General features: G+C 59.2%; 1 protein-coding gene and 1 long non-coding RNA gene across 2 annotated transcripts; one reads left to right on the top strand and one right to left on the bottom strand.

The window, feature by feature from the left end:
* Positions 1-637: 637 nt before the first annotated feature.
* On the bottom strand, positions 638-13,113 carry PHC2 (polyhomeotic homolog 2). The gene is made up of 15 exons (XM_077788174.1): positions 13,043-13,113; positions 9,951-10,136; positions 9,711-9,869; positions 9,562-9,639; positions 9,320-9,481; positions 8,663-8,767; positions 8,381-8,594; positions 7,575-7,912; positions 6,463-6,622; positions 5,132-5,325; positions 3,517-3,646; positions 3,294-3,408; positions 2,683-2,824; positions 1,815-2,109; positions 638-1,373 (listed from the first exon to the last, which is right to left on the bottom strand). Exons 2-15 carry the CDS (start codon positions 10,092-10,094, stop codon positions 1,219-1,221), a joined length of 2,391 nt encoding a protein of 796 aa, XP_077644300.1. The 5' UTR covers positions 10,095-10,136; positions 13,043-13,113; the 3' UTR covers positions 638-1,218.
* Positions 13,114-15,543: 2,430 nt separating this feature from the next.
* On the top strand, positions 15,544-17,367 carry LOC110474422 (uncharacterized). The gene is made up of 2 exons (XR_002466072.3): positions 15,544-16,216; positions 16,776-17,367. It is a non-coding gene; the product is annotated as an uncharacterized LOC110474422 (long non-coding RNA).
* Positions 17,368-22,704: the final 5,337 nt, after the last annotated feature.

The raw sequence follows: 22,704 nt of genomic DNA, 5'->3' as shown, positions 1-22,704 counted from the left end.
CAACTCTGGTGGGACCTCCGTGTGGCCACCAACCCCAGGGACAGCTCAGTCTGGGCACCTGGGGACCAGGTCACCACCTCGAGGGACACCTCATGGTGGCCACAGCTCTGGGGTCACCACACACCAGCCTCGGGGACAGTGGCTGCCATCTCCACGGTCATCAGCTCTAAGGTTGTGTCACCGCCCTGGCCACCAGCTCTGGGGACAGCTCACCATTGTGCTTTGCAGCTTTTGGGACACGCTGCTACCAACACCAGTGGCCATGTCACCTCCAGCTCTGGGGACACCTCAGTACTGATGCTACATCCAGGGACCCCTCTCCAGGGATGTGTCACCCCCTCCCACCGGTGACATGCCACCACCTCCCCACCTCAGCGACTTCGGGGCCCTGTGTCCCCCTAAGCACTGGCACCTGGGGTCACCTGGAGGTGTGGAGGGTCCCACTGTCACCACAGGCTCCTGGGAGGGGAACATCACCCCATGTCCCAACTCGGGGGGCAGCAGGGACCCCAGGTCACACACCACCAACGCCGTCCCACCACCCACGGTAGCACCTGGAGACATCCCCGAGTTGCTGCCTTAGTTGACATGAGAAGAAATTTGGGGGTGGGAACTGAAGAAAACTGGGAGGATCTCAGGGGTTTGTTGTTTTTTTTTTTTCAGTGTTTATTAAAAACAAAAACAAAAAACAGGAAAGGGGGGGTGGGACCATGTGTTTTTTTTGCAATTTTTTTTTCCTTTTCTTTTCTTAAAAAGATCGTGCTGGCTGAGGGGGCAGTGGGGGGGTCCTTACCTGCCTGGGGGAGGACCCCCACCACTGTCCTCTGTTAAGGTGCCCCCAAAAACAGCCCAGTGAGTGGGGGTGTGTGTGAATGGGGGGTGACGCCTCCTCCGCGCCCCCCACCTCTCCCTGACCCCCTTGAGGGGGGAGTCCAAGCCTCCCTGGGGGCCCCAATCCCAGCTGGGGGAGGGAGCACACGTTAAGGCAACCGTCCTGCTTGGCTCTGCTGACCTGGGGGGGACATGGGGCAACACGTGGGGACCCCCCTCCCTGCTGGAGAAGGGGGGGCTCTAGAGCTACGGGCTATTTACACCCCCGGGGGGGCAGGGGGGGCCGGGTGTGCTCACAAGTGTCTTCCCCCCCTCGCCCCCTCCCCGGGGCCGCGTTGGGGGTCCTGCGGGGGTCCCACGGGGGGAGTGGGGTCCCGTGGCCCCCCCTCAGGAGTCCTTGAGCATGTTGATGCGGGCGTAGATCTTGAGCGCAGGGCCCAGCTTGATGTTCATGGTGCTCATCAGGTGATCCTCCTTGAGCAGCAGCAGCGCCTGCCCATCGATCTCCTGAGCCCGGAACTCCTCCGCGATCTCCTGGCAGCCTGTGGCGAGGGGCAGCATCAGCAAACCCTCTCAGAGCCCCCAAAAATACACCCAGGGGCTTCTCCGTGCTTAAGTCCCCCCCCAAAAATCTAGGGAGTTATCATATGTAAATCCCCTCCTCCAATTATTCCTTAGGTTTGTAAGTCCCTCTGCTCCCACCCCAACATATTAATGGATTTGTGAGTAGAATCTCCCCTCCCCTAAAAATATTTATGGGGTGATCTGTGAGTAAATCATCCCCCAAAAATATATGAGATTATCTGTGTGTAAATCCTACTCAAAAATATATCTAGGGGGTTCTCTGAATAAATTTCTCCCCAAAACCACAATTTCAGGGTTATCCTTGAGTAAATCCCTCCTTGAACACATCCTGAGGGACACAAGCCTTCCCAAAACCACTCTGCTGGGTATCTACGGGTAGATCCCAGGGCATTCCTCACCCGGCAGCGAGCGGATGAACTCGTAAACGTCCTCCACGTTCCACTTGCTGGGCTCGCTGGGCAGGAAGCGGTGGCCGAGGCCGGGCAGGTCGCGGCCGTGCACGTCCGGCAGCTCCATGTCCCGCAGCTCCATGTCCCGCTCCCCCTGCCGGCGCCGGGACGTGGAGGAGCTGGCGGAGATGGGCGACAGCGGCTCCTCGTAGCTGGAGTTGTCAGAGCAGCGGCTGGAATCCTCCTGGCTGTGGTTGAGCTGCAACGACGCCGTCACCGACCCCGCTGGGACAGACCCCGGCGGCTGCGGGGGCAGTGCTGGCCTCAGCACCTGCCCCACGTCCCCAAAATTCAGGGGCAAACCACAGCCTCAGCACCTGCCCCACGTCCCCAAAACCCAGGGGCAAACCCCAGGCTCAGTACGTGCCCCATGTCCCCAAAATTCAGGGGCAAACCACAGCCTCAGCACCTGCCCCACATCCCCAAAATTCAGGGACACACCCCAGCCTCAGCACCTGCCCCACGTCCCCAAAACCCAGGGGCAAACCCCAGGCTCAGTACGTGCCCCATGTCCCCAAAATTCAGGGGCAAACCCCAGGCTCAGCACCCACCCCACATTCCCCTGAGGCCAAAACTCGACATCAGTGCCCAATCCGTGTCCCCATAACTGGGGATCCTGTTATGGGGTTGCCCACCCTGTGCTCAGCGCCCACCCTGTGCCCTCAAAATTTAGGGACAAACCCAACTTGGGGACCAGCCCACATTCCCAAAACTGGGAACAAATTGCAGCCCCAAGGCCAAACCACCTGGGGACGGACCCTGGCCTCAATGCTCACCCCACATCCCCCAGCTGGGGATGAGCTTCTGTCCCCCTCACCTGTTTCTTGCTGTCCTTGCTCAGGGGGGGCAGGGTCCCCTTGCAGCTGCGGCGCCGCCCGTGGGGGGGCCCTCCTGGTTTCTGCAGTTTGCTGCGATCTGGGTGGAACAACCCCACCCTCTTCGTGCAGCCCACATTGTACCTGCACGGAGCCACGGGTCATGGAGGGGTCCCCACTCCACCGGGGGAATTTTGGGGATACCTCTACTCCACTGAAGAAGAGGGGAAAGCTGGTTATTTTGGGGTTACCCCTCCCACGCTGAATGGATTTTCAGGTTACCTTTACCCCGACAGGTGGATTTCTGGGGTTACCTCTACTCCTGTCAAGCGGATTTTGGGGTTACTCCCACCACCCCAGGTGGATTTTAGGGGTTACCTCTACTCCACTGAAGAGAGTCCAGATGGGTTTTGGTGTTACACACCTGCTCTGTCAGGTGGGTTTTGGGGTTACCTCTACCCTGCTTGGGCAGATTTTGGGGCTACCTCTATCTGGCTGAGGAGGGGGCTGGGTGGATTTTGGGGTTACCTCTACCCCGCCATGGAGGGATAGCACAGGTTTTGGGGTTACCTCTACCCCACCAAGGAGGGGATGGGTGGGCTTTAGGGGTTACCTCTTGGCACAGGCCATGGAGCAGAAGCGCTTGGAGCGCTTGAACTTGTAGGCGAAGTCAACGCGGCCACAGAGCTCACACTTCAACTTGGGGGGGTTCCCCTCCTCTTTGGATTCTGGGGGGCGTGGAGGGACACCCAGAGAGAGAAACCAGCCAGCTCAGCCGAGGGCCTGATCCCGGGGGGCTCCCAGGGGGCTGGGCGGGTCGGGGGCCCGGGCGCTACCTTGCAGGTACGGCTCCTCCATGTCCGAGTCGGTGGTGGTGGTGTTGTCCTGTGGTGGGAGCTTGTCCGGCAGCAGCTCCTGCGCATACTGCTTGTGCAGGGCCCCCACCAGCAGCGAGGAGCGGCCCACCTGCGCAACACAGCCGGCTGCACCGCTGCCCCAGCGCCACACCGACCCCTTCCCGTGGCCCCTCCACACCCAGGGATGAGGGGAAGGAGAGGGGGATGCGTCACCAGCTACGGCTCTGCAGCTTCCTGGGTGATGGTGACGAGGGTGTGGGGTCCATTCTTTGAGTGACCCATTCCCAACCCCTCAAGTCCAGGAGGAAGGATAAGGAGAGGAGGATACGTCACCAGGAATGATTCTACCCCTTCCCGGATGCTGGAGTGCTCAGTAACAAGGGCAAGGGTTTGGGGGTTCATAATTGTCAAAGTGACCCACTCCCAGCACCCCGAATCCCAGTGCCCCCTTCCCAATCCCTCAGCTCCAGGAAGGACAACAGGTATGTAACCAGGAACAGTTCTGTCTCTTCCCAGATGATGGGAATGCTCAGTAACGTGCGTGAGGATTTGGGGGCTCATGATTGTCTGGGCATCCCATTCCCAACCCTCAAATGCAGGAGGCCCTCTTCCCAGTTTCCCACATCCAGGAACAAGGACATGTAGAGGGGGATACATCACTGGGAACGGCTCAGCCCCTTCCTGCATAATAAGGAACTTAAAAATGTGAAGATTTAGGGATTCACAATGGCGTGGATGCCCCATTCCCCAGCCCCCAAATCCAGAAGCAAGGATAGGGAGAGAGGAACGCATTACCAGGAATGGTTCTGCCCCTTCCTGGACGATGCTGAATGACATGTGTAACATTTGGAGGTTCACAATTGTCTGCCTGCCTCATTCCCAACCCCCCAAATACAGAAGCCCCCTCCCACGCACACAAATCCAGGGATAAGGACATGGATTGGTGGATACGTTACCAGGAACAGCTCAGCCCCTTCCTGAATGATGAAAAGCTCAGTAATGTGGGGGAAGATTTGGGGGTTCACAAAGGCCTGGATGCCCATTCCCAACATCCCTCTGTTCCAGAAATAGGGGTAGGGAGGGGGGGATATCATACCAGAACATTTTTGCCCTATTCTCAGTCACGAAGCTCTCAACACACGGGTGGAGGATTTGGGGTGGGGGGGGGGGGGTCATGATTGTTTGGATACCCCATTCCCAAAACCTCCAAAATCAGGGATACGGATGCAGAAAGAGAGATACATTACTGGGAATGATTCTGCCCCTTCCTGGATGACATCCTCGATCATACAAGTGAGGATTTGGGGGTTCACGATGGTGGGTGGGTGCTCCATTCCCAACCTCCCAAATCCAGCAGCGGGGGTAGGGACATCGGGATACACCACTGGGAAGAGCTCAGCGCCTTCCCGAATGACAAAACACTCACTACCGCGGAGCGATGCAGAGCCCCCAGTCGGGGGATAAAGCCCCAGATCGCGGGATCGCTACCGGGAACAGCTTCGGATGACGAAGCAGGGGGGACGATTCGGGACCCCACATCCCGGAGCCTGCCCACCGGCCGCAATCCCGGCTGCGGGAGAGCGGGATACGTTACCGGGAAGGGCTCGGCGCCCTCCTGGATGACGAAGCCCTCGATGACGTGCGTGAGGATCTGGGGTTTCACGATGGCCTGGGGCGGTTTGTTCTCACCATTGTGGGGGGCGGCGCCGGCGACGGTGGCGGCAGCGCTGCCGGAGCCCGAGGTCATCCCGGGAATGCGGGGCTGCGCATGGAGGCGCTCGGGGGGCTCTGGGGACAGCGGGGACACGCGGCTGAGGGGCGGGCGCTGACGCGGGGCCGCGATTTCCATACAGCTGGAGCGGGCAGCAGCTGCCGCCGCTCCCGGCGCCGCCCAGGGAGCCCCGGGCGGCCAACGGGGGCCGGGAAGGGCTGGAGGGGCCCCGGAGCACCCGGAGGGGCCCGGCCGCAGCCCGGGAGCGCAGGAAGGGGCAGCGGCCAGGCCCGGATCCACGGCGGAAAGCGCCGATCTCCCCGAGAACGGGCCGAGCGGGGCTCGATCCCCCCGGCAAAGCCCGACCCGGCCCGGCGGGGCCCCGGCGCACCGCGGGACGGCCGCGGCGGGGCCCGAGCCGCTCCCCGCCCGCCAGCGGGCCCGATGGCCGCGGCCCGGCCCGCCCCGGCGCCGCTCCCCCCGGAACGCCCCGGCCCGCCGGCCCCCGGGCCGCGCAGGCCCCGGCACCCCCATCACCTTTGTCCGGCGGCGGCGGCGGCACCGCTGCCCCCGCCCCTCCCTCGCCCGGGCCGCGGGGCCGGACCGGGGCCGGGGGCGGATGCGGAAGTGAGGTCAGAGCCGCCGCCGCCGCCGCCCCGGGCCGGGCCGGGCCCCCGCGGCGGGCGCTGACTTACCGGGCGCTCAGGGGCTCGGGGGGGCCATGGCGGGGGGCCCGGGCCGGGGCTGCGGCGGGAGCGGCGCCGGGAGCGGGGCCGGGGCCGAGCGGGGACAAAGGCGGCGGCGGGGCGGGGCCTGCGCGGACACGCCCCCGCGCGCCCATTGGCGGCGCCGCCGCCGCGCGCGCCCGCAGCCGCGGCCCCGCCCTCCCCGCCGGGCCCCGCCCCCGCCGGCGGCGCCGCGGCCGCGCCCCGCGAGGGGCGGAGCCGCGCGGGCCCGGCCGCGCCCCCACCCGCGCGCCCCAGGCAGCCGGGGCGGGGCCCCGGGTGTGGACACGCCCCCCGCCCACAGAGAGGGGCGTGGCCGGGGCGCCCGCGCGCCCCCTGCCGGCAGCGGCCCCGCGCGGGTCACGCCGCGGTTGCGGGTGGGCTCGCGGGGCTCCCGCAGCACGGCCCGGCCGCGACCCCCCCCCGCCGCGGGGCTCGCGGCTGCCGCTCCCCACCGGGGGGTGCTGTGGGAGCGGGGCCGGGGCTTACCGTGCGTGAGGGGCCGCTCGCCCTCGGGGGTGTCGGGGCCCGGGGGGGCGGCGGGCGGTGAGAGGGCGGGGGGCTGCGGCGGGGCGGCAGGCGGGCTCTCGGCGCTCCTCGGCACGGGCAGCGGGTCCCGGCGGGCGCCTTCGGGGACCGCGAGGGACGGCTGTGGTGGCAGGGACACGCGTGGGGCAGGGTCAGGGGCGCACACGCACGTGCGGGGCTCAGGGCAGGTGCGTGTGCAGGTGGCGCAGGGACATGCACCTGCGCGACTGGAGTGTGCGCACCTGTGCATGGGTCACACACAAGCATGTGCCTAGAGTGGCATGCACATGTGTTGCAGTCCGGCACGTGTGTCCAGACACACCTGATCTGGCACATGCATTTGTACCTGTGTGCAGGGAGCCTGTACACACCCCTACAAACACACACGTGCAGGGGTCTGGCATGAGTGTGACACACATGCACAGGCCAGACACATGGATCAAGCACATGTGCACACACACAGGTCAGGCAAGCATGTCTGCACTCATGTGCATGGACCTGGAGCAAGTACACACACACATGCAGGGAGCAGACACACATGCATGTGCATGCATCTGGCAAAGCTGTGCACACACACGTGCAGGGGTCCAGTGCACACATGCATGGTCAGACATACAAGGTCAAACACGTGTGCACACACACACATCAGCCACATGCTCCCCATGCACAGGACCAGGCACACACAGCCATGGATGGGGCAAACCCGTGCGCGCACGGTGTGGAACAGGTAGACACACACCGTGTGGCCCCAGCGTGCACACCTGAACAGCTGCAGGCTGACGTGACAACTGGGCCCCCGTGCACATTTCAGGAACACACATGCACACACACGTGTGCAGGGACTGTGCACTCACACGTGTGTGCACTCAGCTGACTCCCCAACATCCCCACTCCCACTCAGTGCCCCCGTTCTTCCTTCCCTCCCCTGAGCTCCCCCCACCAAAGGGCTTGGGGGAGTTTGGTGGGACCATGAGGGTTTGGGGGGAGTTTGCTGGGAGGCTTGGGACGGCTTTGGGGGACGTTTGGGGGCCCCTCATGATGAAGGTTTGGGGGGAGGTCTGGGGACCCCTCACCGTGGGGCCGGTGGGCTGCAGCTGCAGGATGACAGCCGAGGCGTGCTGGAACTTGCGGGGGGCAGCGTGGCAGCCAGGGTGCCCGTTGGGGGGGCCACCCTCGCCCCCTGCTCCCTGGGGGACCCCTGTTTTGGGCTGGGGGCCCGTGCCGGGGCTGGCAGGGGGCAGGGGCTGCAGCTGGGGGGTTGTGGGGGGTCCCGAGGGAGGCTGCCCACGGGGGCCCAGCTGCTGCTGCTGCTGCTGGATGACGAACTGCTGCTGCTGCTGCTGCGGTGGCTGCGGCTGCATCGGCTTCGGCGGCTGCTGCAGGAACTGGGGAGGCTGCAGCGGGGCATAGGCTGCGGGGACAGCAATGGGGACAGAGATCCCCCCTCATCACCAGCACCTCAGCCCCACGGGACCCACCCCCAGCTGCTCTGTATCTGTTCCCTCTGATGACAACCAGCTCTGCCAGCTCCTGCTGCTGACGTGGGAAGCTGCGCCCGGGCTGTCCCGGGGCGGGTGGTCCCCAGTTTTGGGAGCCACACCAGCGCAGCAGCCCAGGCTCCAGCACTCACGGAGCCCCCTGGCTCACACCCTCACTGCCCCTGCCCCCTGCACCCCACAGGACCCTGGGATCCTATGGGTGCTGAGACCCTCCCGCGCAGGGCCCCTGCCAGTGAGGGGATGGACCCCCAAGGTCCCAGATACAGGCAGGTGACAACGTCCAGGACACACCAGTGTGGGCCACCACTAGGGCTCAGCGTGGATAACCTGTGACTCCCCCAGCACCCAGGGGTGTCCCCCGCCCCGGAGCAGCCCCTTACCTGGGGTGACGAGCGGGTGGGTGGCAGCGGGGGCGGTGGTGCGGGCCAGGGCATGGGTGCGGCCCTCGTGCCCCTCGGCCTTTTTGAGGTGCTCGGCGGGGGGCTCGGGCGGGGGCCCCCGGGGGGGGCCAGCCCGGGGAGGGGCACCCCCGGGGGGCTTCATGGCCAGGGCAGGGAGGTGGGGGCCGGCGGGGCGCAGGGCCAGGCTGTGCACCTGCAACGGCAGCGGGTCAGGGGTGCCAGGGCAGATTCTGTGGGGCTGGCAGGGGTGGGGAGACTCACCTGAGGGGTGGTGGGTGGTGGGGCAGGTGGCGGGGCCGGTGGAGGGGCTGGCGCGGGGCTCTCGGGCCGGACAGCGCTGACGGGGCCCGTGGGTGTGAAGATGAGCTGGGGACAGGGAGAGTGGGTGCACGGCTCACCATGTCAGGGGCGGCACACCCTGTGTGTCCCTCCTCTGTGTCCCTACAGAGTGGCACATGGGTATCTATCTATCTGTGTAGCGTAGGAACAGGCACACCCAGTGTGGGACAGGGTCCCAGCATCCCCCAAAAGGCAAAGAGCGCCTGCTTGTGTACTCCCAGTAGGGATCTGGGTGCTCTGTGGGGTCTGGGCATCCCCAGGGGGATGGGGCTCACCCCATATGGGAGCTGGGTTCCCTCAGCTGAGTGAAGGCACCTCATGAAGTCTACACACCTGACAGCAGGCTGATAGGCACCTTGTGGGGTCCTCAGAGCCCCAGGAGGGTTGGGGGCACCCCACAGGCTCTAGGCACCCTATGGATTCCCCACAAGTCCCAGGCATGCCATGCAGAGCAATGAGCACCCCCAGTGTCATAGCATGGCCACGGGCACTCTGTGGGTCCTGGTCACCCCACAACAGGATGATGGACACCCTAATGCTCCTGGGTGCCCCATCGGGATGCTGAGGCCCCACCCTTACCATCTGTGCCCGCAGGTACATCTGGGCTTGGCTGGCGGTGAGGGCGGGTGAGGCAGTGTTGCCCAGCAGCACGGCCTGCTGAGCAATGCCCGACGCCCCGGGCCCCACGCTCTGCGCCCGGTTCAGCAGCTGTGCCGCCGCCGGCGACGTCGCCAGGTTGATCTGGAATGGGGCATCAGGAGAAGGTCGGGGCGGTGCCACAGGTGGGCACGGGTGGGGCGCCGAGAGGCTGAGGGACTCACCGTGGGCTGCTGTGCCGGGGCCGGCTGGGTGCCATTGCCCCCCGAGGAGCCGCTTTGCCGGTTCGCCGCCAGGCTTGCCTTGGGGGAAAGCCGAAGGTGAGGGCTGTGCCAGCCCTGAGCGTCCCCCCGTGCCCGCGGGGTGCCCATACCTGCTGGACGGCGGCCAGGCTCTGGAGCTGGGCGCTGGTGAGGTGCTGCTGCTGGAGCGCGGCCGTCTGCAGCATGAGGTGCTGCTGCTGCGCCGCGTACATCTGCTGCAGGTACTGCGCCGCCGTGTTGGGCTGCCGGTGCAGCGCCTGCTGGATCACCTTTGGGGAGGAAATGTGGCCCCGGGCTGTGCCACGACCCCCCCAAGGCCCCCAAGCCCCCGGTGCCCCCCTGCCCCGTACCTGCACGGTCTGGCGGTCGGGGATGCCGCTGTAGACGGAGATCTGGGGCCCGGGCGGGCGCGTGGCCGCGGTGCTGGCGGGTGCTGGGGCTGTGCCACCGGCGCTGCTGGCAGGAGCTGGAGCTGGGAGCTGCTCATTCTCCATGGCGGGGCCGGGGCGGGATGGTGGAAGGGGGTCAGACTAGAGCTGGGCAGGAGGAACAGAGTGAGGGGGGATCCATCATGTCCGGATGAGGGATGGGATCACAGAGGAGGAGGAGGAAGCTGGGGTAGAGGAAGAATGATGGGAGAGCCTGTGGCTCATCCTCCTCCACTAAAGTGGGGGTCAGCACCTCAGGGAAAATGGGGAAGGGAGTATAGACAGGAGGATGGACAGTACAGGGGGGAGGAAAGGACAGGAGGAAGGGTGGACAGAGGGAAGGCTGGAAGGCAGGGAGATGGAGGTGAGGAGGTAGGGATGGATAGAATGATGGACTGGAGGAAGAGAGGGATGAAGGGATAGACAGACAAAAGGAAATGAGGAATGGAGAGATGGATGGAGGGAAGGAAATGAGGGGAGAGAAGGAAGGAAAGAGAGAAACCAAGGGAGTTACGGAATTAGGAAAGGGTAGATGTAAGGACAGGTGGAAGCAGGAAAGGGATAAAGGATGGAAAGACAGAGAGAAAGACACACAGGAGAAGGAAAGGGATGGACAGAAGGATGAATGGAAAGGGAGGGACAAATGGAAGGGTGGATGGGCAGAAAGGAAAATAGATGGGAGGAGGGAATGGAAAAAAGGATGGACATAAGGACAGATGGAAATAAATAAGGAAGAAGAGACAAGAAGGACAGGAAAGAGAGAAGGAAGGAGGGGTCAAGGATGGAAGGAAGGATGGACAGGAGGACAGAATAAATGACAGACAGAAGGAATGATGGCTCTAAGAACAAAAGGAGTGATGGACGGATATACAGATGGACAGAATGAGGAAAGAATCCAAGGATAGAAAGAAATGCTGAAAAAAAGCAGGAAAATGAGGGACCAAGGGATGGAGGGAAGAACAGACCAGACAGGAGAGAGGAAGTATGGACAGATGAAAAGACACAAAAGGGAGGAAGGGAGAAGACAGGCTGGATGGACATAGGAAGGGATGCAGGGATGCAAGGAAGAATGGACAGAGGAAACAGATGAGGGGAAAGGCAGATGGAAGGAAGAAGAGGGACGAATGGATGGCAGGAGGGGGATGGACAGCATGACAGAAGAACAGGAGGATGGGGACAGTGATGTGGGGGCCAGAGAGGGGGTTTTGTGGGTGCCACCTCTGTCACCACAGCCACTGGTCACTGACAGCCACCGCGCTCCACCCGTGTCACCCCTTTGAGCCCCTGCAGTGCCACCGCAGCAGGACCAGGGACAACAGTGTGGGACACTGAAGACTATGGACAGCAGCCACTGAGGGTGGCCTTGGTCACCATGGCACAGCACAGCCCCACCAGGCCATCCCAGCCCGGCACACGAGGGACGTGGCAGCAGTGATGTCCTGGCCTTGTGTAGCCCGTGGGGCTTTGTCCCCTGAGATGCCACCGTGGCGAAGCACAGGGTGGGACATCCACGTGTGACAGTACATGTGGCCTGTGACACTTCCCACCCTCTGGTCTGCATCCATGGCACGCCCTCAGCATCAGCTGGAGAGGCTTTAGGCAGCACTTTTCCCACCCAACAGCCACAGAATTGTTTGTTCTGCTCTGGTGGCATCGAGTTCACACGGGGTCACCGCAGTGACCGACACAGAGGGATCACACCAGGCCCATCTGGAGTCAACCCTCCAGGGGTGGGCAAAGCCCAGGAAGCCCCCACAGCTCCCACCCACTGTGGGTCCAAGCCTCCTGCCCTCACCCACACCAAACCCCACCAGGGAAGCTGGGCTGTCAGATGGGGATACCTCACTTTTCACCCAGAGGTCAAACCTCCAAATTATTACACCCACCCAAAATAACAAAAAAAAGGAATGTTTTGAGTACTGCTGGGACCCACTGAGCTGGGGGAACATGGGGGGTCCCACAGCCAGGACAGGAAGAGATGGAATTCCCTGAGCTGAGTCCAAAAACGGAGGTGGGAAATGATGAGGGGGTAGGGAAATCTTGGAGGAATGGGTTGGAATGGACATACAGACAGGATGTGGGGGCAATATGGGATATAGACGGGGAAGATGGGGGGAATTATATGAGGGTTCAGAATAAGGGGGGATGCAAGGTGCTGGTGAAGGGTGGGATTTGGTGGGAAGGTAGGATAAAGAAGAGTGGGGTCAGATAAAAGAGTAGGGATTGGGAAATGATGATGGGATGGGAACAGTAATAAGGAGCAAAAGCAGAGGAAGGGGTGGAAGATAATGGGAAAGAGAAGAAAACACTAATGACAGCGTTGGATAGAAGTGAGGGAGGTCAGATACAATACAGGGGGTCAGAGGTAACAGCAAGCAGTGGCAAATGACTGGGGGTGAGCAAAAATAACAATAAAGGGGTGCAGGATAGGGAGCAGCAGGATATGACATAGGGAATGATAAGAGGGGGGATGCAAGATCCTGGTGAGGGGTGGGAAACACTAGAGGGGGTGGGATAGAAAAGAGGGGGTCAGATTTAATAAAGGGGGAGTCAGACAAAACAGTAGTGACTGGAACACGATGGTAGGGGCTGGGAATAATACTAACGGTGCAAAACCAGAAAAGGGAGTGGAAGATGGGGAGTGGGATAAGATGACAAGGGGTGGGATAGAAGACAAGGGGGTCAGATATAGTATAGGGGGCCAGAGATAACACGGGGGCACTGGAATATGATGGTGGACAATAATAATAATAATAATAATAATAATAATAATAGAGTCCAGAGCCAGAGGAGGGGGCGCAGGAGAAAGGGAAGGAGGGGAGACACAGATACGGGTGAGTAATGGGGGGCCCCACGGGGAGCGGGGAGCGGCGGAGTCCACGGCCCCGGGGTGGGGAAACTGAGGCACGGCGAGTGCGCATGCGCGGCCCCCCCTCCCCTCAGACCCCCCACACCCCCCACCCCCCGGCCCAGACAAAGCCGCCGGGGCCCGGTAGCGGCGGCACGCGCGGTACCTGCGTGCCGGGCCGGGCGAGGCGGAGGCGGCGGCGGCGGGCGGGCCGTGCCATGGCCCGGGGGGCGGCGGGGGGCGGCGGAGCGGGGGGCGCGGGGGTCCCGGCGGGGCCGGGCCGGGCCCGCTCCCTCCTCCCTCCCTCAGGCGGCGGCGCGGCGGCGGCGCGAGGCCATCGCTCATTTGCATTCCTGCGCGCGTCACGTGGGGGCCGCCCGGCCAATCGCCGCCCCCGCCCCGCCCCGCGCGCCCCGCCCGCCGCGCCGCGCGCCCGCGGCTCGCGCTCGCCATGGCAACCCCGCGGGCGGGGGGGGGGCGCGGCGGCGGGGGGAGCGGGGTCGCCATGGCAACGCAGAGGGGAGGGGGCGCGGAGGGGCCCGAGGGGCGAGGGAACGGGGGGCGGCGGAGATCCGGTGCTCGGGGGTCCCAGGAGTCATCCCGGGGCTGCCCAGAGTCAGGCCCAGCGGGATGCTGCGGCCTGGGGATGGCGGCAGCGCTCCCTGCCGTTACCGGGGGTCACCCCCGGGGTCACCCCGAGGATGCTGAGAGCCGGTTCGGGCGGGGAGACGCGGCGTGAAGTTGGTGGCACCGGTCGTCGCTTCTGCATGGGGTCATGCTCGAGTCATTCCGGTGTTTCCCAGAGCGGGATGCTGCAGGCTGGGGATGGTGGCACCGGTCCCTGCCGTTACCGGGGGTCACCCCGGGGTCACCCCGAGGATGCTGACAACCGGTTCGGGCGAGAAGACGCGGCGTGAAGTTGGTGGCACCGGTCCCGGCCGCCGCCGGGGTCACCCGGGGTCACCCTGGGGATGCGGAGCGTCCACACCGAGGGCAGGCAGCGATACAGGCGTGGTGGTACCTGTCCCTGCTGCCACGCCGAGTCACCCCGGGGGATGCTGAGGGCCGGTACCGGCGGGATGTCGCAGCGGGGGGACGGTGGCACTGGTCCCCGGTGTTCACAGGAATCACCCCGGGGGATGCTGAGGGCCGGTACCGGCGGGATGCCGCAGCGGGGGGACGGTGGCACTGGTCCCCGGTGTTCACAGGAATCACCCCGGGGGATGCTGAGGGCCGGTACCGGCGGGATGCCGCAGCGGGGAGACGGTGACCTGGGTCCCGTGGGGTCCCCGCTGCTGCGTGGGGTCGCTCGGAGTCACCTCGGGGCTGCCCCAGGACCGGCCCCGGCGGGATGCTGCACTGGCCGGATGGTGGCACCGGCCCCGCCGCCACCGGGGGTCACCCGGGGATGCGGCGGGCATCGGGTGGCTTGGCGGGGGTGCTGACAGCCGTCCCCGGTGTTTCCCAAGGTCAGTCCGGCCGTGGCCGGGCCGGTGCCGCAGGAGGTATCGCAGCACCGCCCGGAGCTATCGGGGCTCGCCCGGGGACATCCCCGGGGATGCCCGGGGTCGTTACCGGCGGCGTGTGCTGCAGCGGGATCGGTGGCCACGATCCCCGGTGTTTCCTGCGGTCAGCCGGGGTCACCGCGAGGGTGTCAGCGCCGGTAGCGGCGGAGGCTGCGGTACGGGGGTGACAGCACCCGGTGTTTCCCGTGGCCGGCGCCGCTGCCGCGCGGTGGCGGGGGGAGGTTGGTCCCTGTCCCGGTGCTCTCGGGGATCACGTTGGGGCTCGTGGCTCACTCGTGGCCACCAAAGCCCTTCCGACTCGGGGTCCGTCCCCCCGAGGCCAGCTGGGGTGTCCCCGGGCCACCGGCTGGGCAAGGACGGGATGTGCACTGGGCACGCTGGGAGAGCGGTGTGGAAAGCTGGGGAGACTGGGGGGGATATGGGGGGACACTGAGCAATCCGGGGGGCTCTTCGGGTGCTATGGGGGCGCTGGGGCAGACTGGGAGCCTGTAAGGGCTGAGGAGAGGAATTGGGGGGCCACAGGGGATAATGGGGCGAGGCTGTGGTGGCTGTGTGGGGGGGACCCTGGGGAAGTCTACTGGGAGCACTGGGAGAGATCGGGGGGGGCACTCAGAGGGTGTGGGGGTCCTGGGGTGGCACAGGGTGGGCTATTGGTGTATTGGGGGGATATGGGGGAGCTGTGGGGGATATGGAAGTACTGGACGGAGCTGTGGGGGCACCGAGTGGAGTTATGGGGCCTGGGGGGGGGGGCGGAATTTGGGAGCTTTGGAGGATTCTGGAGGGACTCTTGGGGACCTATGGGGGCACTGGGGGGCTGTGGGGACACCGGGGGATTTGGGGACACAGGGGTGGCTCTGGGGTGGCACTGGGTGCTCAGGGAGAGCGATGTGGGCTCTGGGGATGCTGAGGAGCTGTGGGGATTTTGGGGGGCTGGGGGGCACTGGGGACTGTGGGGTGGCCCCGGGGGCACGTCCCGACCCCACGGAGGCTGCGTGGCCGCTGCCGCGCGAGGGCGCCGGGGCTCGGGCATCCCGCCGATCCCTCGTTCCCTCTTTACCTCTGCTCTCCCCGTTTCCCCCCGGATTTCCTTCCGGATTTCTCTCCTTTCCCCACTTTTTTCCCCATTTACCCTTTCCCCCCCTCTATTTCACCCCGCTTTTCCTCTGTCTCCCCCGTTTCTTCTGTTTCTCCCTGTTGCCCTCTGCTTCACCTCTTCCCCCTCCTTCCCTCATTTTTCCTGTTTTTCCTTCCTATCATCCCTTTCCCCCCCTTTCCCTTGTTTTCCTGTTTGCCCCGCTTTTCTCCTCCCTTCCACCCCTTTTCCTCGTTTCTTATTTTTCCTCTTTTCCCAATTTACCACTCTTCCTCCTCTTCATCCCCTTCCCCCTTTTTTCATTTCCCCCCACTTTTCCCATGTTTTTCCCTTCTTGTTCCCCATTTCCTCCCTTTATCCCCTCTCCCCCATGTTTTATTTCCAGTTTTCCCATTTCCCCATTTCCCCCTTTTTCCCTTTGTTTCTCCTTTCTGCCCCTCTTTTCCTCTCTTCCTCAACTCTTTTCTCCCCTTCCCCCCTCCCTTTATCCCCCAATTTTCCCCCATTCCCCCGCTATTTCCCCCCATTCCCCTCTTCATTTTCTCTTTGCATCCCCCCCTTTTTTTTTCTTTTTTTCCTTTCACCCCAGAGCATCCCAGATTCCCAAATCCCACCCAACCACCTCTCCCCAAAACCACCTCAGACCAGCGCATGGCCCAAATCCTGCCCTTTCCAACCCAAAAAAGCCACGTCTGGTGACAACATCACCCCTGGGACAGAGGTTGGGAACCATCGCAGAGGCCACGGCGTGCTGGAGGCTGCGGCTCCATTTGGGATGGGATGGGATGGGATGGGATGGGATGGGATGGGGATGGGATGGGATGGGATGGGATGGGATGGGATGGGATGGGATGGGATGGGATGGATGGGATGGGATGGGATGGGATGAGAATGGGATGGATGGGATGGGGATGGATGGGATGGGATGGGATGGGATGGGATGGGATGGGATGGGATGGGATGAGAATGGATGGATGGGATGGGGATAGATAGGATGGGGTGGATGGGAATGGGATGGGAATGGGATGGGATGGGATGGGATGGGATGGGATGGGATGGGATGGGATGGGATGGGATGGGATGGGATGAGAATGGGATGGATGGGATGGGGATAGATAGGATGGGGTGGATGGGAATGGGATGGGATGGGATGGGATGGGAGGGATGGGACGAATCCCCATTTCACATCCCACCCTCACCCTACATCCCTATCATTGGTGGTTGACTCCCCCATTCTACATCCCGCCCCTCATCCCTGGCTCCCGAATATTTTGGGACAGGGATGTACCCCATATCCTCATCCCAGCCCCATCCTGGCTGCGGCTCTTTGCACGGAACCCCCCGAAATCCCGGGAGCGCGGCGCTCCGCGCGCATCCCGCCGGCACCGCGGGATCCGGGCCGCGGTTCCGGATCGCTCCGGGGAACCGCCCGGGAAAACCTTTTCATCCCAAATCCATATTGTTCCCACCCAGCGGGGCGACCATTCAACCTCCCACCAGGCGCAAGGGTTGGGCTTCCAGCCGGAAATTTCCGTCCCAAGGTACAAAAAAAATCATAGCTGGCCCCAAAAAAAATAAAAGTGGAATTGGGGTGGGGTGGGAGGTGGGGGGAAGGGAGAGAAAAAAAAAAAATTCCTCGTCCTCCTTCCCGCGCGTTGGGGCTCTCCAAATATTTCTGTGGATCCCAAGGGGTCCCGAGGGGACAAAGCACGGACACGGCGCGGCTGCCCCGAACAATGGGGCCGGATATTTTCTGATGTGAGCGGAGCCGGATCATATCCGGCCTACCAGGCGCTCTAGGAAAAATAATTGATTTTTTTTAAAAAAAAAAAGGAATAAAGGAAAAAAAAAATTATATATTTTCTGTAAAAAGACGCTCGCTGGATTTTTATTTATTTTTTTTTTTTTTTTAAGTTTGCGAAAGTGGATTTTTTGGGGAAAGCAAAACAGCTTTTCGTTCTTTGGGTAAAAGGGTTTTGTAGAAAAAACAATGTTTCCCTGGAATAAGGTGATTTAAAAAAAATAAAGCTTTTGAGGGGGAAAAAGGGGGTTTTGGATTAGGAAATGAGATGTTTTTATTGTTTTAAAGAGAAGGCGTTTTTTTAAAAGATAAAAGCACGGTTTGGAGTGGAAAATAACGCACTTTTTTTTTTTTTTTTTAAGAGGCTTTTGTTAAGAAAAAGCTTTGGGGGGAAAAAAGGGCTTTTTTTCTTGGAAAAAGCAGACTTTCTGGAAAAAATATGTGCTTTTTTTAAAAAAAACCAAAATATCCAATTTTCTTACAGGAAGAAAAGGCAGGAAATGGTCTTTAGAGGTCTACAAAGAAATTCTCTACATACTACAAGAAGAAATGGGTTAGGGGAAAAAAGGGGTTTTTTTAAATTAAGGAGGATTTTTTGGAAAAGCTACTTTTCCTGAGAGACAAAAAAAAAATCCCCTCTTTCTTGAGTTAAAAAAAAAAATGCTTGTTTTGGAAAAACCCCCATTTTTAGAAAAAAGTTGTTTTTTTTTAAAGTCAAATTCTTCTTGGGAAAAACATGTCTTTTTGGAGACAAAAACATGGGTTTTGGTGAGAAAAATAAAGCCAAAAAAGCCTTTAATGGGAAAAATGGGGGGGAAAGTGCTTTTTTTTTTTTTTTTTTTTTGAGAAAAAATAAATTTTGGGGTAAGAAGTATTTTTTTTTTTTTGAAAAGGAAACCTTTGTGGGGAAAAAGAAGTGTTCTTTTCTTTGCAGGAATGAGGCTTGTTGGAATAAAACTAGTGCTTTGAGGAAGAAGAGCTGCTTTTCTGGGGGGTGTTATGCCTTTTTGGGAAAGAAATGCCTTTTTTTTTTTCAGGGAAGTCTGCTTTTGGAGGAGAGAAAAGGCCTTTTTCTTGAGGAAAAAAAAAGTAATTTCCGAGAAAAAGAGGATTTTTGGGGGTACAAAGGGGCAGAATTCTGACTTTTTCTGGCTTTTTTCCTCGGTGTGCTGGAGGTGGCACTGGAGTGGTCCCCAGGTGCCACTGGGCAGTGCCACCCCGTCCACCCTGGGGTGCCAGGACCCCAGACCCACCCTGTACCCCCAGAGCTCCCTGGGCACCCCCAGCACCCCCGTTCCAAGGCAGGAGCGGTCAGAGCAGACGTGACCAAGGTTACATAAATACCCCAAGCCGCCTTTGGGGCTTTATTCCGTTTATTTGCCGTGGATTTGGGTACTTTTCCAAAGGAAATCTCATGCTGACGTGGTCAGTTCGTCCCGTCCCCCTCTCACCACCCGTTGGCTTTTTTTTTTTTTTTTTTTTTTTTTTTTTTTTTTGGTGGGTTTTTTTCCCCTCCTCACCCCTCGTTTTTGCCCCCAAATTTTCCGTTTTCTACTCCCAGAGCAGGAATTACAGTTTCCATCCACTTGGTGTCAGCTCCGGCCCCACCATCCGTCCGTCCATCCCCAACCCCACCAGCACCGGCTGTTTTGCTGGATCCATTCACTTCCCTGCAGTTAAAATCCTTGATTTATTAGCATTAATAATGTCCAGCTCATGATGATCCTATGGGATCCATACAGGAATTCAGCCCATTTCCCAACCAACCCTGGGAATGCACTACCTTGCAGAGCTTCACATCTGCACCATCCTTGGGTTAATTAACCCCCCTCCCTCCCAGTTAATTTGAAAATGGATTAAATTCTGGGATAGGGGGGGATATCCCCAAACGGTGTCTCTGTTTTCGGTTTTAATGTGAATTTTTTCACTGGTGTGTTTGAAGCAGGATGAGCCGAAAGCTGCTGTGGCACTGAGCCTTGGGGAATTTAGTGCCTGGAATATTTAGTGCCTGAGGAATTTAGCGTTGGGGTATTTAGCTCTGGGGCATTAAACACCGCGACGTTTCAGCTTCGGGGAATTGAATGCTGAGACATTTAGCGTTCAGAGAATTTAGTGCCTGGGGAATTTGGCACCGAGGATTTTGGCTCCAGGGGTGCATTAAACACCAGGGCATTTAGCTCCGGGGAATTTAGTGCCTGGAGAATTTGGTGCCCGAGGAATTTAGTGCCTGGGGAATTCGGCATCAGGGAATCTCTGGGATATTTAACTCCGGGATATTTAATGTTTGGGGAATTTAGTGCCTGGGGAATTCGGCATCGAGGCATTTGGCTCTGGGATATTTAGCTCCGGGGTATTTAATGTTTGGGGAATTTAGTGCCTGGAGAATTTGGTGCCTGAGGAATTCAGTGCCCGGGGAATTTGGCATCAGGGCATTTGGCTGCAGGATATTTAATGTTGGTGCATTAAACATCAGTACATTGAGCTCCGGGGCGTTCATTCCCTGGGGAATTTGGCATCGGGACGCTGAACTCTGGAGCATTGAACTCCGGAGTATTTACTGTTGGGACAGCAGCCCAGGGAATTTAGTGCCTGGGGAATTTAGTGCCTGGGGAATTTGGTGCCTGGGGAATTCGGCATCAGGGCATCTCTGGGATATTTAACTCCGGGATATTTAATGTTTGGGGAATTTAGTGCCTGGGGAATTCGGCATCGAGGCATTTGGCTCTGGGATATTTAGCTCCGGGGTATTTAGTGTTTGGGGAATTTAGTGCCTGGGGAATTTGCCAACGGGACATTCAGGAAAAGGGCATTAAGGATCGGGAGGTTTTACCAGCAGAGCTCTGGGGCATTAAACACCTCGGCACTGAGTTCTGGGGGTTTAGAAGCATTCAGCGTTTGGGGGATTTAGCGCCTGGAGCACTTAGGGCGGGGGCGTTTAGCAAAAATAAATCGGAATTAGTGTGTTTCCCAGCGGGATATTCAGCTCTGGGATGTCTTACACCGGGACATTCTCACACTGGTGCATTCAGCATCTATGCAGAAATATGCATCAAATATCAGGATGTATAGCTCTGGGTGTTTAGGATTGTTAAACATTGGTGAGTTTAGCTCGGGGGTGTTTAGGGCTGGGACGTTCAGCATCAGTCCATAAAACAATTGGGGCATTTAGGGAATGGACTTTTAGTGTTGATGCATTTGGCACTGGGGCATTAAACATCGGGGCAATCAGCTCTGGGGCATTTAGGCTTGGCATATTGAGCACTGGGGCATTTTGATCAACACAGAAATCATCAGTTTAGCTCTGGGGCACTTGCTGTTGGGGCTTTTAGCACTGGAATATTAAGCATTTGGAGCATTCAGCCCTGGGAGTTTCAGGGTTGGGGCATTAGCAATAGGCACTGAGCTCTGGGGTATTAAAATGGGGGAATTTAGCCCCAGACATTTGGTGTTGCAGCATAAAAGCATCGGTGATTAATACTGGTGTGTTTAATGCTGGGGTATTTACCCTCAATGTTTAAAATGCACTGGGGCATTTGGCTCTGGGACATTAAACAGGAGTGTGTTTATCTTTGTGACATTAAACATCAGTGCATGAAATACTGGAGCATTTAGCACTGAGCCATTAAGAGTTAGTGTAATTAGCACCAGCTCATTTAGCACTGGGGCATTTAGATCGATGCATAAAGGGGAATTTAGCTCTGGGGGATTTAACATCAGGGCCTTGAGCACTGGGGTGCTGAACGCTGGGGCAAGTTATTTGGGGTATTTATGGTTGGGGCATTTAGATCAATGGTTAAAACAATGAATTTAGCTCTGGGGCACTTGGGGCATGAAACATAGGCATGTTTAGGTCTGGGTTATTTAGGATTGGAGCATTTGACACTGGAGCACTATGCACTGGGAAGCTTAGCTCTGAGATATTAAACCTTAAATTATTAAATCTAAGCTTAGCTTAGATATTAAAAGTTTGCTGTCTAACTCTGGGATGTTAAATATCAGGGTGTTTAGCTTAGAGTATTTAGGGCTGGGGCATTAAACATGAGGGTGTTTAGCTCTGGGATATTTAAGGTTGGGGCTTTTGGCATTGGGGCATTGAACTCTGGGGAATTTAGCTCTGGGATATTAAACATCTGCTGCTTAGCTTTGGGGTATTAAACATGGAGCTGTTTAAATCTGGGGTATTTAATGTTGGGTTGTGAGACCATTGGGGTGTTTAGCTCTGGGGTATTTAGTTTTGGGGTGTTAAACATTGGGGTATTTAGCTTTGGGTCATTAAACATGGGGATGTTTCACTTCGGGGTGAATAATACCCTATGAATAATAATTTTTATAGGGTATTAAAAACTGAGGGTATTGCACTGGGTATTTAGGGCTGGGCCATTAAATGTCAGGGTGTTTAGCTTGAGGGATTTTTGCTGTTGGGACATTTAACATTGGGGTGTTTGGGGCTGGGGCATTAAACATGAGGGTTTTTAGCTCTGGGATATTTAGGGCTGGGGCATTAAATATCAGTGTATTTAATATCCTTGCAGGTGCTGGGGTTCACAGACACGAGGGATTTGCATTTGGGGGATTTTCTCTTGGGGGATTTCCACTTGGACCCAGGCTCCCAGAGAAATCCCAGCTCTGGGCTGAGCGGGACTCTCTCACCCTGTGGACTTGCTCCCAGTGCACCCAGTCCAGTCCTTTGCATTTCCTAAGTGGAAATAAACATTTCCCGGTGGAATCTGAGCCTGGGAACACACAGGGAACCAGGGAGAGGGTGGCAATGCAGGGGAGGGGGTGGCAGTGCCAGGGAGAGGGTGGCAATGCAGGGGAGAGGGTGGCAGTGCCAGGGAGAGGGTGGGAATGCTGAGGAGAGGGTGATGATGCTGGGGAGAGGGTGGCAGCACTGCAGAGAGGGGGGAATGTTGAAGAGAAGGTGACAATGCCAAAAAGAGGGTGACAACGCCAAGGAGAAGGTGACAACGCCAAGGAGAGGGTGACAATGCCAAGGAGAGGGTGACAGCACCAAGGAGAAGGTGACAACGCCAAGTAGAGGGTGACAATGTCAAGGAGAGGGTGACAATGCCAAGGAGAAGGTGATAATGCCAAGGAGAGGGTGACAATGCCAAGGAGAGGGTGACAATGTCAAGGAGAAGGTGACAATGTCAGGGAGAGGGTGACAATGCCAAGGAGAAGGTGGGAATCCTGGGGAGAGGATGGAAATTATGGGGAGGGGGAAGGAGTGGCAACACCAAGGAGAGGGTGGCAGTGTTGGGGAAAGGCTGACAATTCTGTGCAGAGGGTGACAATGCCAAGGAGAAGGTGACAATGTCAAGGATGGGGCGGCATCTCTGGACACCGCACTGCTGTCCCCAAGGCCATGGGTGTCCCCCACCACCTGCTTTTCCCTGGCTGGGAATGCT

The sequence above is a fragment of the Lonchura striata genome, chromosome 24 (assembly GCF_046129695.1).
Source record: "Lonchura striata isolate bLonStr1 chromosome 24, bLonStr1.mat, whole genome shotgun sequence".
Classification (NCBI taxonomy): domain Eukaryota; kingdom Metazoa; phylum Chordata; class Aves; order Passeriformes; family Estrildidae; genus Lonchura; species Lonchura striata.
This window is presented reverse-complemented; position numbering and strand designations above follow the sequence as displayed.